General features: G+C 40.7%; 1 protein-coding gene across 1 annotated transcript; it reads left to right on the top strand.

The window, feature by feature from the left end:
* The first annotated feature begins 211 nt into the window (after positions 1 to 211).
* On the top strand, positions 212 to 9,604 carry LOC134445806 (VIP36-like protein). The gene is made up of 8 exons (XM_063194901.1): positions 212 to 418; positions 1,032 to 1,150; positions 2,195 to 2,312; positions 2,748 to 2,830; positions 4,091 to 4,252; positions 4,571 to 4,685; positions 6,823 to 6,945; positions 7,580 to 9,604. Exons 1-8 carry the CDS (start codon positions 223 to 225, stop codon positions 7,720 to 7,722), a joined length of 1,059 nt encoding a protein of 352 aa, XP_063050971.1. The 5' UTR covers positions 212 to 222; the 3' UTR covers positions 7,723 to 9,604.
* The last annotated feature ends 7,105 nt before the right edge of the window (positions 9,605 to 16,709 follow it).

Genomic DNA, 16,709 nt, shown 5'->3' with positions numbered 1-16,709 from the left:
ACAATATATTTATGCTAATTGTGCAAATTGCCCAAATCCTTTGCAGCAGCATCTCGGTCTTTGGCTACTAGCGCATTTTTTGCAGCATTTCGGTCTTTGGCTACTAGTATAGCGCATTTTAAAAAAAAAACACACATCTGGTATTATCTTTGGCCTCTAGTCGGTGTGTCTGCATGCACCTGATGTCTTCGAGAACACGCCCACGATTGTGGGTGGAGCAATATGGCCGCATCAATGGACAAGTTCAAAACGAGTTGCTGTCCTATGCCCAGTATAGTTTTTAATATGAGGAATGCTGCTATGAAGCTGTTTCTAGTGACGTTTTTATTTTATCTGACGAGTCCGTGTAATGGCGATGATGGTGTGGAGTTGGATGAATTTCTGAAGCGGGAGTATTCACTTTCAAAACCTTATCAAGGTAAGTTGGATGCTAGCTTGACATACATAGCTAGCTAACTTTAGCAAGTCATAAAGGTAATTCCGCTTTGTCTTGCTAGTGTATTATGTGAAGGGAAACTGATTGACATGTAGTTTTAGCGAATAGTCTTAAAGGAGTGTAATAAACCAAGTGGATAGCTGATGTGTGTGATATACAGTGGGTGTGTAACGCTAGCAAGTAGTTAATGAAAGACATCCACCAGGCTAACTAGCTAAATCAGTGCTTGCTATACCGGTTAGCTATCAGGCCAAAATAGATGAACTGGCAGGTTGGTATTTATTTAACGACATTGCTTGTTTACTCTGTCGGGAAAGTCACAGATCAGAAGAGCAATGTCAAGGCGGTGTGAAATATAGCCTAACAATGGTTGTACTGAGTGTCGTTTGCAAATTGACGTTACCGGTAGAACTAGCCTCTGTCTATTAGGTTGTCCACTATTGTTGGTTATTACAATGTTCTTCGTTATGTTAATGCCAATCGTAATGTAATGTTTGCCTCCTCGAAACGGTGCTGTGGCTTACGTGGTAACATAACAGAGTCGTTCGTCCATTCATTCCATCATTCATGTAATCTAAATGTTTGCTTCATTCAGGTGTGGGATCTTTCAGTTCGTCCCACTGGGACCTAATGGGCACGGCAATGGTCACACCAGAACATGTCAGACTCACTCCAGACCTCCAAAGCCGAGTTGGCGCAGTTTGGAGCCGAATTGTGAGTAGCAGCAATGCCCCTTAGTACTATAATCATTCGGTAAAGGAAACTGAAACAATAGGCTACTTTTACACAAAAGTTTCAATAGCATGCGCAAGTCAAACCAGAACATCAGCTCTGGCGGCTGTCATCGCCAGGGGGTGATGGTGACCTAATATGAGGGTATGTTGAAATAGTTCCTATTATATTGCAACACTTCCTAAACAAGCTTTTTGAGTCGGCTATTGGTGCACTCTAAAATTTCAGGATTCACCCATTTTAAATATGATTGGGCTTTGCTCAGAATATGAAGTCTATATATTTTTGTTTTTACAAATGAGCAGACAGTAATTCCCACAGAATAAGTCAAGTTGGCTGGGGTCTTGTCTGGTATAAGAGATGTAACCATCGCAATTGTGGCTTTGTTGTTGTGCAGTATCCTAAATAAATGCATTTTATAAAACGACTTTTATAAAGTACAGTAGCAACTCTAAATCTTACTGGGGTGAAGGTGGCCATCATAACTAATAAGTGTTGTGGGGAAACCCTGGCAAGCATGCATAAGCAAGTGGAGCCTCTCAGTTTACACTTGATAGTGTACGTAACGTGTCACACTGCCCTGCCAGCGTAGATGTTTGTGATGTTGCTGGGACAGACATCCATTAGTGGCCCCTACTGTCTGATCAACACGATGAGCCCTCTCATTCCCATGTTGCACAGTTTTGCTAAGTTCAAGGATTCAGATATCAGCAAGGCACTGACAGAGAATGATCTTTTGTCCTGACCCAGGGCTAACGAACTATGTAAAAAATGTTTATTGAGCAAACAAAAAGGTAATGCCGTCAATATCTAAGTTGTATACAATATGTTTTTTTCCCTGCAAGAGTTTAAAAGCAAATATTTTAGTCCAACTAACCAAACCACCTACACAGTACACTACACACCCCGATTCCCATGAACTGTAAATATATGGGAATGTTGCATGGAAAGAGCTGGCTTGTGAATTCTGGTGAACTGACAGTGTTGTTTTTTTATTTGTCTGTCTTTTTTTCTTTCTCTTTCCAGCCCTTTTTTATCCGTGACTGGGAGCTGCATGTCCATTTTAAGATTCATGGCCAGGGCAAGAAGAACTTGAATGGCGACGGAATGGCTTTCTGGCTGACCAAGGAGAGAATGCAGAATGGTAACTAACTTAACAACCCAACCCAACCGCAATCCCTGTTTGTCAGCTCCCTCTTCAAAGCAATACCAAGTAGGATTTGTATCCAGTCGCCTGACAGGATTGGGTCTGGAAGCAGAGTTGTCTCGCATATAGAGAACCACTCCGCTCCTCTAAACTGTCTTAGTATGGTTATCAAAAAAGTTAACTCAGACATGCCTTGTCAACCTATTTGGAAATCATTATTTAATGTTTTGAAGAGTAGGCCATGTGGTGTTTTAGCTTTCAAGCATATGGATTTTTATGACGTAGCTTGAATGCATAATATACAGTAAGATGGTCAATGAATTGCAAAATGACATTTGTTTTTGCTTGTGTCATGCATTGATGGATTGTTGATGTGTACCCTTGGCAAATGTAACAGATTATCACTGCCTAACGTGTCCTCTCTGGCTACAGGTCCAGTCTTTGGGAACATGAACTTGTTTACGGGCATGGGAGTGTTTGTGGACACCTACCCCAACGAAGACAAGAGTCATGAGGTATGTTGTGTTTGTCTCTCTGCCCAGAACAAACTTGGCCCCGCTGAGAACTCCACAGTTGCCAAGGCCTTTTAGCTGCAGGGTTGCCAGATGTGACTCATAAATGCTCACATAGACACCTGGAGCAAGTAATTCTCACCTAATTTAAACTCAATTTTAGTGACTTATCTAGCAACAGAAAAACCTGCCCTGTGCACTTTTTATAACAGCCCAATTTGGCATGAAATCGACCAATCTGGCAACCCTTTTTAATCCAATGGTGGAGGGAGTGACCTTGCTGACCCATGATGAGGCCTGTCACATGAGCCATATTATGTTTGTGATGGAACTTCTCTACTATTACCACTGGAGAGTGCTGTTCAGCCAAGAAGGGTTTCCTGAGATTGCATTCAAGACAGAAGGACAGGCTAGGATGTTTCTTGGCCTTTTTGAATGACTCAATGAGTTATTATTTTATTGATTCTGGACCATGGCTGATTTTTAAGCAAAAACATGTTAAGTAATGTGCCGAGTGGCCCCAGATAAAGGTACACCAAAATGTAACTGGCATCAAAGCGGTTTGGAGGTAGAAGGCCTTTGTGTAGAATGTATGCATGTGTGTTTAATTTTCTTCTACTGTAAATATATTGCTTGATCTCTGAATTTGTTTTGAACACCACACAAATATGCACCATGACTTTCAACATCAGTCTGGAGTCTCAGGCTTTTTAATTGATGTGGTTTTGAAACTTTTAAGGACTTGGAAAGGTGTGTGCGGTTTTCTAATTGTCCTTAAATGTTCCCAGTTTTATTGGAACGCACACAGGTTTGTGGATGATCTAACCCAGCTTAAAGGGAAGACTTTTTTTTCAAATTTCGTGCCATTTTGGTGTAGTATGATATGAATCAGTAGCAGTTAGATGGGTGTTTCGAGTATTTCGAATGTATATCACTGAAGTTGTGAAACACTGACAGTATTTTTAGTCCAGGAAAGAAGTTGCAACATTTAATTAATTCATTTAGAAGTTGTTGAGACCTTTCCCCTCCTAATACTCACACGCTCTCTTTCTGTCTTTGTCTACCCTCCACCACCCCACAGTGGTCCCTTTTAATAGCTGATCCATCCTTTCCCCTGTGATTGTGTTAGGTTTTTCACCTTGTATTCTGTGAGTGCAAGTACTAGGTCGTTTGTAAATCAGTGTAGAGTCCCCCCTTAACTAATGACGCACTGCTTCACTTTCTCTGTGTGTGTGTGTGGCTCTATATCTCTCCTCGTTCCAGAGAGTGTTTCCATACATTTCGGTGATGGTGGGAAACGGTTCTTTTCCTTACGACCATGACCGTGATGGCAGGCCGTCAGAGCTGGGTGGCTGCACAGCCCTCGTGCGCAACGTCGCCCACGACACCGTTCTCCTCATCCGATACATGAAGAACAGACTCACCGTAAGGCAACAAAGAAACATGGGGCAGCCCCCCACTGCCATTTTCTATTTCCACATGTTCGCAGAAAAGTATACATTTCCTAATCAACGTATACATGTCAAAAATGGTAGTTTGTCAAGTATAGACATTCATCAGATGTAGCAATAAGTCAAATGTAGTTTTAACTTTTAAAATTTATGGCAATGTTGTCTTGACAAGACAGTAGATTTATTTGTCACAGCCTGATCTATGCATAGTTTGGTATAGTTGTGTGAAGGTTGGCATTAAACATCTCCAAGAATGTCCATGTAGCTTTAGCTGTGGTATGTGTCTCCGCAGGTGATGACGGATGTGGATGGGAAGAGGGAGTGGAAGGAGTGCCTGGATGTGACTGGAGTCCACATGCCACTGGGCTACCACTTTGGGGCGTCCTCCGTTACTGGAGATTTATCAGGTTGGTTTATTTTGCTCAACTGTTTGGGCTTTTTACCCTTCAAGTCAGACAGGACTATGGATATGGATACTTTTACAGGGCAGTCAGGTGAGTTTGATTCAGGTGGGTTTGTTTTGTCAGGTGTCTTGATCACAAAACGCTATGACTTTCATGGTTTCATATTAGGGCCTACTTCACTGTAGCCTAGACTTAATTTCCCCCACTGCGACCTAGTTCGCTAATGAGGAAAAAGGCACGCCGTGCATTGTGTTAGAAGCTGTCTAAACAAATACAGTGTAACTCAAGTAGACGTTTGTTCGCTGGCCCTCACACCTCCTGCTTGCAGTTAGCAAAAAAACAGAGTCCAGCATGGAGCCCCACCACCGACGCGGTCCTCAACCCAACTGAACATGCTCAAAGTCTCCCGACGGAGACCAACTACCACCAACGTCCTCCAACTCCGCCAGACCCACGGAGACGCACAGAGACACACAGAGACGCACAGAGACACACAGAGACGCACAGAGACACACAGAGACACACCGAGCCAACTCTGTCCCAGCTGCCCCCAAGGCACGACTTTAACCAACCGTCGGGTTGGTTTAGACTCCTTCAGGCCTCCAATACATACTTTGCTGGGTCAGCTTACCCATCACAAGGGTACAGATTTAAAGGTGCACTGTGTAATATTTTTAGCAGTTTATTTCCTAAATTCATGCTGCCAGTGCCCATTCGCAAATACTCACCACCACCACCATCAAATTCTAAGTATTCATTATGACTGGGAAATTGCACTTTTCATACATGAAAAAGTGGATGTTCTCCTTGTCCGCCATTTTTAATTCCCAGGAATAGGTATTTTTAGCTGCAAAACTCACTGTACTTTAGTCATACTAGTAAATAGTTTATTACTTAGTAAATATTAATGGAAAGACCAAATTTTGCAATAGGCGTAGTTGCAATACCTACTCTGGCCACCATCATACACTGCACCTTTAAAGGGACACTGTGTGAGATTTTTAGTTGTTTATTTCCAGAATTCATGCTGCCCATTCACTAATGTTACCTTTTTCATGAATACTAATGTTACCTTTTTCATGAATACCACCACCACCATAACATTTTAAGTATTCAATATGACTGGAAAAATTGCACTTTTCATACATGTAAAGGGGGATCTTCTCCATGGTCTGCCATTTTGAATTTCCAAAAATAGCCATTTTTAGCTGCAAAAATGACTCTACTTGGACCATACTAGAAAATATGTGTTTATTAATTAGTAAACTTTCATGGAAAGATCAAATTTGGCAATAGGCAGCCCAGTTTCAATGAGCAGCATAGTTGCAGGACCTTTTTTGACCATTTCCTGCACAGTGTCCCTTAAGTGCTTGATCATGCATGAATTTCCTATTCTATAGGTGAGCAAAAATGGGGGGCTGTGTGATAGAAGTTGAGTAGTAATGCTTTGGTGATGCCACCTAGAAATGAGGAAACAGCCTTTTATTGACAACTGTTAAAAGTACACTGTGCAGGAAATAGTCAAAAAAGGTACTGCAAATATGCTGGTACTAAACTAAACTGGGCTGCCTATTGCCAAATTTGATCTTCTCGTGAAAGTTTACTAAGTAATAAAACAATATTTTCTAGTATGGCCCAAGTACAGTCATCTTTGCAGCTAAATATGGCTATTTCTGGAAATTCAAAATGGCGGACCAGGTCCCCATTTTCATATGTGTGAAAAGTGCAATTTTTCCAGTCATAATGAATACTTAGAATTAGATGGTGGTGGTAAGTATTCATGAAAAAGGTAACATTCGTGAATGGGTAGCATGAATTCTGGAAATAAACAACTAAAAATCTTGCACAGTGTACCTTTAAAGACTGAGGCTGTATGCCGACTAACACAGGAGAGTCTGACACTGAATTAGCAATTATGTAACTTAGTTCTTTGCCAGTTTCGAGAATGGATGAATAATATAATTAACTCATTGGCTGCCAGCTAGTTTAAAAGCAAGAACCCCATACTCTCATGAGTTTTGAAGTAGAACTACATCATGTTTTTTTTGCAGTTGTTGTAAACTTGCTGAAAAAAAAGCAATTGAGTGTGAGTTGAATGTACCTGCTACTCATGGTCTCTCTGCCTCATCTCTCCATGCAGATAACCATGACGTGATCTCCATGAAGCTGTATCAGCTGACGGTGCAGAGGAGCTCGCAGGAAGAGGAGGAGGAGAGGGAGGATGTCACCCTGCCCAGTGTGGACTACATGCCGCAACAAAAGGGTAAGGCAGAAGAATAGTTTACATGGGCTACCTTTCAGATAAACATAACGCCAATGTAATGTGGACGTGTTTGAATGGCACATTTGCTGCTGTTGTGTCAGTAAAACTAACTTTCACAGAAAATATTACTAATGTCGAACCCAAATGTCTCCCTGACTGCAGTAGAGGTGGAGGAGGGCATGGCTCCAGTAGGGGTATCAAACATGCAGTAGGGCCCAACCGATACAGTTTTTTGAGGGCCGATACTTATGGAAATGGGAGGCCGATAACCGATAAGTGCAACCGATAAATAGAAATATTATTCACAATTAAATTAAATATAAATTGTAAATTAAATTGCCCATGCATTATGGTTATGATTATATATTAATTATATATTATACATACACATTAGTTGATACTATATAATAATCAACTTTAATGTCAGAACAAATCAAAATCCTATAGATAGGCCTGTTTCTGTAAATATAAGCCTACTGCACTAGTAGTTAACTTAAAGTAAATGATGCACAATAATGCATGCTACAATTTTTACATTTACTTTGATACCTCTGATCGTTACAGCCCTAATTGATGGTAGAGTGTAGACCACCACTTGCTAAAGTAAAGTGCTTGTGTGTTTCTGTGTGTGCAGTGGAGGTAGAGGAGGAGGGCATGGGTCCGGTTGGACGCTTCTTTGCCTTCGTGATTGCCGTGATGGGCCTGAGCGTGCTGGCCATTGTGGGGGTGGTGCTGTACGGACGCTGGAAGGACAGGAGCCGCAAGAGATTCTACTGAGACCCCACCGCATCGCACCGTACACGGACATGAATCTATTGGGTGAGGGAGAGAGAGAGAGAGAGAGTGAGCGAGCGAGTGAATGAGAGAGTGAAAGAATGAAAAATGGACAGCTGACACGGACATGAATCGAAGGGGTGAGTATGAATGATTTGGTGAATGACAGTGAGAGAGAGAAAGAAAGAGACTGAGGACAACTAAGAGCATCAGTGGGCAGTGCCTCTTCACACAGGCTAAGCCCACCTCCCCATCCCACCTTGCCCTCCGACTGCTACAACTTTCTAGAAAAGCCCTTTACACAGTACCTCATCCTCATAGCCAGCCAATCTCCTGAACTTAAGAGTGATCGCCTGGACATAATTTTTTATTACCATGAAGGACTGAGATGATTGTGATCAGAGACGTACCGGTATGCACGCTGTCCAACAAAACCTTCCCTCTGCTCTGACCCCTCACATGTGAAGAGTATTGAACTGTGACTAGAAACCCAGATTGATCTTTGGACGTCTACCAAGTTGTTGTGTTTTTTTTTTTCTCTCTCCTTTCCCCTCTTTACCCCTTTTTTTCCTCCTCGTCAGTGTTGCCCCCTATAAATGCTGTATTAATGCACTGGACTGGGACTTGCAAACGTGTTGGTCCACCGGGGGAGCCGCTGTACTGATATTTTCCTTTTTGCACTTCAGTACTTTTAACAGCCAAGAAGGTCAGCAGATTGAAATGAGGAAGATGCTCACCAAAAACACCCATATTTTTTTATTCCATCAGCAGCCTTTTTCTACTAATGAACCCAAAAAGCATTTTTTCCCAGTTTACTTGTGGTAACAGATCGCTCTTCATCTCAACCGTTTGTCCGTGTGTGTGTGTGTGTGTTTGATGAAGACATGTTGTCGTCATCATCATCATCATCATCATCATCATTGGTCCGACCCCTGTACGAAATCAGCGTTAATGTGAAGAAACGTGTGTTTGATGAGGGCTCAAGTCTTATTTATCAATTATTCGAATTATTGTGTTTCCATGTCCCAAGTGTGTGTGTGCGTATGCCTGTGCGCGTGTGTGTGTGTGTGTGAGGTTGTTTGTACTTGATTTTTATCCAGGTTGTCCTTAATGATTGTGATCATGTTGAAGACTTTGTGCTTGAGCAGAAGTAGCTGATCGTTTACATCCAAAACAAGCTAATTATTAAATTACTCGTACTAAACAAAATTTATATCCAGAGAAGAACAATACAATGCAATCTTCTTGTGTGCAAAACCAAAATCTGTGACGGCGCTGTTTTATTATTGTTATTCAAACCATCACATGTAATTTACTGTTGGATGAAAAAAATACTGGAAATCAGAGTACATGTGATCATAGCATTGTATTCTTCTTTTAATTATTTTTTGTTTTCTTAAAATTTCTGTTACTGAACCACTAATGGCCATTATTGTCTGATGCCTTATGTTGTTGCTCTGCATCGACCCGCCACTCAGAAGACAATTGTGTTGACGCACTCTTCACATCACTATCTTTGTATACAGCTCTTCCTCCAGCAGGCTTTCACGTCTGTGATCAAAGGCACATTGACAATAGAACATATCTGACATCCTTGTCCTCGTACATTGACAGTGCCAAGAGGTTGAATTTCTTTGTCTTTGTTTTTTGTTTTTTTCTCTGTAGATCCGCACAAGTCTTTAATCAAGAATTGTATTTTGTTGACTTTTTTCATTTTGTTGAGGCCATCATATCAAAGAAAATTGTACGTCTTGAGAATGAAATGTCTTGGAGTAAATTTTATGTCAAATGGTTTTTGTGTGTGAGAAGAGGTTGGATTTCATTTTTTCTTTATCAAATCTTCTAAATAAAATAAAAAATTCAAAGATGATTTTCCGAAATGAAATGCCCATGGGTCCCTTGTTCTTGTGAAGTATTCCAACTCCTAACAGTATGTGCAGTACGCCATACTGCTCTCAAGGGTTTCTGTTCTTCAATAATAATAATAATCATTTTTATTTTCAGCGCCTTTCAAAATACCCAAGGGCACTTTACAATCAAAACAAATACATAACAGTAGGGGAAAGTATAACAAAGCTTCAGTGAATTAACAATTGGAGAGTAATTAACATGCACAAATAAAATAGAAATAAAAATAAATGTTTTAAAATAAGAAAATGAAGTAGAATGCGTTTGAAATAGTAATAAAAATGAGGGCCTCCAGTTGCCCATCCCTGCTGTACAGTATCCTAACAGAAAGGCTCTCATAGCATTTACAATAATGGTCTATATAAAACACTGATTATAATAGGTACAGTGCAGTATAAACAGGGTTGAGGGGATGGTGTCTTTTGTTTCGGTGTACCTACCGAGTAGTTTAGCCAATGTCTGTGTGACACGTTCATGTTGCCACCTCCACAGCATCCTTTTCACAGCCTCAGGGGCAAAACACCACAATTGATGTCCCACTTATGCCCTTTGACATCAGTATTAATTGCTTTTCACAACGGCTGATCAGGTGTTGCAACGCACGTGCTGCGGTTCAGTCAGCAAAATATTTACCTTTTTTAAAGGGACACTGTGCAGGAAATGGTCAAAAAAGGTACTGCAACTATGCTGGTCATTGAAACTGGGCTGCCTATTGCCAAATTTGATCTTTACATGAAAGTTTTCTAAGTAATAAACAAATATTTTCTAGTATGGTCCAAGTACAGTCATTTTTGCAGCTAAAAATGGCTATTTTTGGAAATTCAAAATGGCGGACCATGGAGAAGACCCCCCTTTTCATGTATAAAAAGAGACATTTTTCCAGTCATAATGAATACGTGCTTAGAATTTGATGGTGGTGGTAAGTATTCATGAAAAATGTATCATTAGTGAATGGGCAGCATGAATGGGCAGCATTAATGAGTGTGAAGGTGAAAGAAAAGGTGTCTTCATCTATCATGCTGTATATACAGTACATACCAGGACATTCAGCAAGAATTGTATCAAATATGAACTAGGACCAGGGTTCTCAAGTCTCACTAAGTTACATATCAGCTTTTGTGTTATTATACGTCCGACCCATACATTAGAGCGAAATCATAGTCATGCCAGTGGAAAGAGTAGCCTACTGCGACCTTACTGCAGTGCCCCAGTAAGCTTAATTCTTCAGGGCAGTCATGAGGAAGCTGCTAGGTGTCAGGGGTGCGTCTCTCAAAGGCCAAGTAGCTAATCAGTTAGCAATGTTGCATAGTAGATACCACAGCCCGTATAGAACAGCCTTGCCACTCGCTATTAAGCCCCATTGTACCAGTTGTTTGTATTAGTTTGTATTAGTTCTATGGTTCGGAGACCAGAATGAATGGGACCCAATGGAGCTAGATGCTAAAAATCTTAATTTTCACCCAGGTCTCATCAACAAAGCTCAGATTTGAATGTCGTTCCGGAGATTTCAATAAGGGTTTCACTCAACAGTATAATAAAAAAGCACATATGTCCGTGGTGCAAAAGCGCTGAAAATCAATCGACATGCAGACAAAGTCATGATACAGCTGCGAGAGTGTTCAGAACACAAATTCAAGTCATTTCATTTGTTCGTGAAAAAAAAAAGTCATATCCTTGGAATCTGATGAATCCCACACTAATAATATACTTTTAGCTGTATATCGATTGAAGTTCGTCTCATTTCAATGTGTAATTTGTGAAATATTTAGATCAGAAAGTATTGTGTACTCCTGGAAATTCGCTGGTTTATGTGTCGAGTACTTACATTTTTTTGGTGCGAATTTCATTTCATAGTCTAGGGGTATTTACGCTTGCCTATCAATGGGAAGACGCGAGCCACGCGGGTTCGAATCCAGTGTGCAGCATGTTGACAACAACTCGTGAAATCGTGTTTTGGACCCTACAGTCTAACACATTTTCCCTTGGCTGCAGGTGTGTGTTGGTAATGTACAAAATAAATGATCTATTTCTGCCAGATATTTCCAAAATTGTGGCACTGCAACCATGTGGATTCAAACCGGCATGACTTTTGTTTTTCCCATTGGGATGCAAGCGGGAATACCACTAGGCTATGTAATGAAATTCAGACTAAATTTTGTAGGTATTTGACAGTTCAACAGATACATTTCCGGGAGTAACCACTACTTTATTATCCAAATATTTCACAAATTACACCTCGGAATGAAACGAAATCCAATTGGCATGCAGATAATACTGCATTATTGGTGCGGACGGCAGGGGCGGCGCCAAGGGGTTGCTTGCCATTGCTATAAAAACCTCAACCAATTACTCAGAAACCCCAGAGCAACCCCTGATTTTTTTGTCAAACAATATTTTTGAACAATGCAATTTTCCGTAAATTGGTATTGAATATGTGCAACTAAACCTATGGCCGAATGACACCGCTACCCGTCACCATTCCAACCATTCCTGTCGTATAAATAATATGCATAGCTTTTCATTCGAGACCGTCTCTGGTGTTACGACCTCGACTTCACAAAACGCAAGACAGCAACTTGTAGTTCTATCTGGCCCCTAATGCACGCCGTAGCCTCGGTAAACAGTTCTGTTTTCATTTTGTGTTGTGAATCACACAACGTGTCTTGATATATTAATGTGTTGTAAATACCTCCTTTTTAGTTAAGACAATATAATTAGCATAGTCTTATATATTTATACATGAGGCATTTTGTATGTGGGAAATGTCTGAAGAAATGGAAGAAATTAAAATAGCCTATCGTTCTGAATTAGCGATACAATGTTAGCACATATTCCAAATTGCTTGCTAGCAATGTTGGTGTATGGATTAAAGTGGAATATTGCAAGACGTCCTGTGATCAAGACATTGTTGTAAGGTAGACCGTTTGGTCATTAAGTTTGCCCGTTGCAGCACGACATGTTATTTTGTTTTGAAGTAGAACTAGATTCTAGGTTTGGCTCATGCCAAAGGATGGGTTTATCGTAGAATATAATAGAAGTATTATGAAATATAATAGTATCAACAATAATAGCAACTATTGTATTAATATTCCACATAGGTCTTCATTTTAGACCTAACGCGCAACTAATATGAATGCTTTGGAATGTACTTTGGCGACAGTGGGTCAGAGGTGTGCAATTCACCACTATTGACAGGACAGCTATTAGTTGGGGGACTGCTGATGACAGTCTGTTGATTGAGAGAACTATATGTTGTTTGTTCCACCTGGGGACCATTATATCATTGCTGCTGAATTAAGCGGCGCTTAGGTGCAAAAGCCAAGTTTCAACTAATGGCAGCTTAAACTTCAGGCCGATGCCATTCCACCACTGAAGGTCAGCTGTGCCTAGAGCTCTATGCTAGGTTCACTTCTTCCGTGCTCATCTAAGCTGGCGTTGCGCTCGTGCACGTTGTACAGGGGAAGTCCATATCAATGTCGAAAATGTGATCATATTGTAGACTCGGGTATGCCTTGTCAAAACAAGTCTTCAGTTATATCGCAGATGAGGTGCGAGCTTCTGTAGGTGAGCTGAGCAGTAACGCAACAGCACTCTAAATGAAAGTCCCGCATTCCTTTCCCACCTTGCGCAATGACAGATCATAATGCAATCATCAAAGAAAGAGCCGCCCCGTCCGAACTTCGAATGCAATCATTTCAATGTAAAAGATAGGACAGCGCACGTTGAACTGTTAAATGATACGACCACCGTGAATCACAGTGGTGCGATTAGTCTGTTGTTGTAACTGTAGTAGGCTACTGTAGCCTAAACTTGCCTCGTATGGGACCGCAACCATCCCAACCCCCGTGCCGAAAATGTCTTCCCGGCAAATTATAGGTGTTTTGATCAAGGTTTTTTTTTTTTGACCAGCAACCTCTTGAATTCATACAGCAACTGCTAAGCAACTGCAACAAATTATTTCTGGCACCGCCACTGGCGGACGGTGTCAGATTGTAATGCCACGGCCGTGTTTTTTCACAAAGAAATTACAAGGTGTGTTGTGGAGGAAACAGCTGAGTCACGGTGTCGTGACATCCAATCAAATGTGCGGGTGGTGGTTGTACACTATTGCTTTCTACTTCACGCACTGAATTTAGGAGGAAACAGCTGAATCATGAGTCAGCAAGACACACATGGTTGTCATCCAATCAAAAGGGCTATTCATGCTTGTCTCTTGTTGCTTCTTTGGTCACGCACTGCAATGACAAGAAAGTAAGTAGCGGTGTGGACACAGGAAAGTAGCCACACTACTTTGGGCTTACTGTGGGAATGGTAAGGTTTCGAGAAATTGAAGTCGCCTTGAAGTAAGTAGATACGTTTAAAGTACATCTGTAGAAAGATGCCAACGTTCCAGAAACGTACCCCAGACATGTAGCGCAAAGGTTGTTGGTTCGACTCCTGACCCACCAGGTTGGTGGGAGGAGTAATTACCCAGTGCTGTCCCCCCATCCTCCTTAAAGGGACACTCCACCCATTAGCATTAGGCTTTCCATTGCTAGACACCCAGTCATACTTTTGAATGGTCGTGCAACACCCTCTCAATTCCCCCTCAGAGTCTGTATTCAACTCTTAACACTTCCTCCTACAATGATGTAAAAAAAATCGTCATTTTGCATCATTGTAGGAGGAAGTGTAAGAGACGTGGATTTCTGTTGCATACCTGCCGACCATAACACATTTTGTGTAGCAGATATGGATTTTGACATCAAACTACGGCGCTGTCACTTCAAAATATGGGAAAAACCAATAGCAACGTTTGTTCACGGGCCCTTATAAATTGCTCTGTAGACTTGCAACCAGACAGAGCCGTAGATATTGCTCTGCTTGCAACTGTCTCGCGCTGGCCTTTCCATTGGAATTTCCAATCAGATCGCTAGTTTAGAGGTCTTCATTTGTTGTGCTGCGCTCCTCTCGAGTCGAGGCATCAGCTGCCGATAGAAAGTTTGCTTCGAATACACACAAACAGAGAGACTGGATAATATACTCCTATAATCTCTGACTCAAGTGTCCTCCTCCTCCTGTCATCATATGAGTGATTCTACGATTTGACTGCACTTTTAAGTCCATGGATTTTATTTGCCAATTCCACTAACTATTAACTGCATCCAATGATGTTTTGGACATTAGCACACATTTGTCTTTCATATAATACAGAAAGTGTAGACATGGCATTATTTCCCTCAGCAAGAATGAATATTTAATACTGGTTTTGGGCATTTTCATGCCATCCTGTTTTCCAAATGTCAGATTCAATCATCATATTAGCATGTAACGAAACTTGTTTTGCCCAAGACGATTGAAAATGTTGATTCACAGTAATCATCACAATATGACAAAACTGTCCTCTCCATTATACATGAAATTTGCCACGAAAACTGTGTTAACCGTGTCATGGTCTGAAACCCGCTCCATAAATCAGTAATGGCTTGGTCTTAGGCCATACGAATAACATCACGTGATGTCATAACCTCTTTGGCAGGATATGGGAAGACTTTTTGGTAAGTTTTGAGCTCCATCCTTCCATAATTTAATCCATTCTTTTTCATGTTCTCATAGCGGGAAAATTGCCTGTCAACTGTGTTATCAACATATTCATAAGAATCTGAATTAGAAATCACATGTAGAAAAACACAGATAAAGCATACAAATACATGAATTGATTAAGGTGTTGTGGTGGAACTTATGAGTTCCTCAGTTAGCACAGCACCATAGAAATGGCTGAAATGTCAAGCTGTGTTTGTTACCGTCAATGGTGTTACAATTAGCTATGACAGTTGAGTTGAGTATGTTTTTGCCAATTTATCTCCATATTGACAGACAAACAAAGTAATTTGTGTTCTAGGGAGATTTCCCCTGCACCGTTGACCGTAACACAGTTGAGTAACACGGTTGACTGTTTTGAAAGTGTTTTTGTGGTATTGATCCCCTATGTGTTGGAAAAATCCTATGAACAGACACTAGGGATTATCTCTGGAGAAGGAAGTCTTGTGTAAGGAGGGTGAAAAAATTCAAATCAGACGTTACAGGGATTTATAATGAAATATGTGTCAGTCTGTATCATAGTGAATCATAAAATCCTACTTATGAAGCTCAACAATCACATTTTCTATATCAGTTGCGCAGATTAATGAAAACATTATTGCTAAGGGACATAAGCACTTTCAGACGTATGTTGTTTCAATTCTGTAGTATTTTTACATGTTTGAAATGACATAGTATTTGTCCACAACACAGTTGATAAAATAATCAAGCAAATGTTCGCTTTCATTACAGTATTTATCAAATGATTTAAGTTTTGTTTGGAAACTTAAATATATACACTATGTAAACATCTAGGTCATTTAGTTGAAAAAACAAATAATGATAATTGACATTTTGCTTTTTGCCAAAAGCGCAGGCGAATCGTAGAATCACTCATATATTATCCATCTTGGTACTATCGCTGTAGTTTTACAAGTGTGCACCGTCAAAATCACAGTTTCAAAGGTAAATGGGCTTGAGAAATGTAGGGGAGACCGGGGTAAGATGAGCCACGAGGTAAGATGAGCCACCCCCTTTTTCTCGAAAAAGGTGAATACATTTTAATATGTCACCACATTCTAAGGTGGTGGAAATCCTTTTCTAACACCTGTGAAAAAGTGAAGCATGTGCCAAATTTGGCAAAAGAGATATTTGTTAAAATGTGTTTTTTGCTCTTTAAGTGAATTCCATGTGTATTCAAAACATGGATGATTTAGAGAAAACAAAAATAGAACAATATCTGGTCTCATCATGGTGGTACTTTACTCGTTTCAATTTTGATTGATACAATCAAACACACATAATGAGAGTGACTTTTCCTTCAATTAGGATATTTCCAGCTGCGTCAAATGACAACCCACAGCATGGGCCAAAGTCGGACTGGTTACCTGGAAATCACCATCAAGCCTTATCTGTGGATTTTTTAGCCCGAATGAGAACGTAAACCAGTGGTTCTCAACCTTTTTTGAAGAAACGCCCCCTTGGCTTCAGCACAGTGAGCACAAGTCTCCCAACGCCCCCTT

Source organism: Engraulis encrasicolus, chromosome 3 (assembly GCF_034702125.1).
Source record: "Engraulis encrasicolus isolate BLACKSEA-1 chromosome 3, IST_EnEncr_1.0, whole genome shotgun sequence".
NCBI classification, from domain to species: domain Eukaryota; kingdom Metazoa; phylum Chordata; class Actinopteri; order Clupeiformes; family Engraulidae; genus Engraulis; species Engraulis encrasicolus.
The sequence above is the reverse complement of the archived record's forward strand: the minus strand, read 5'-3'. Positions and strand labels throughout refer to the sequence as shown.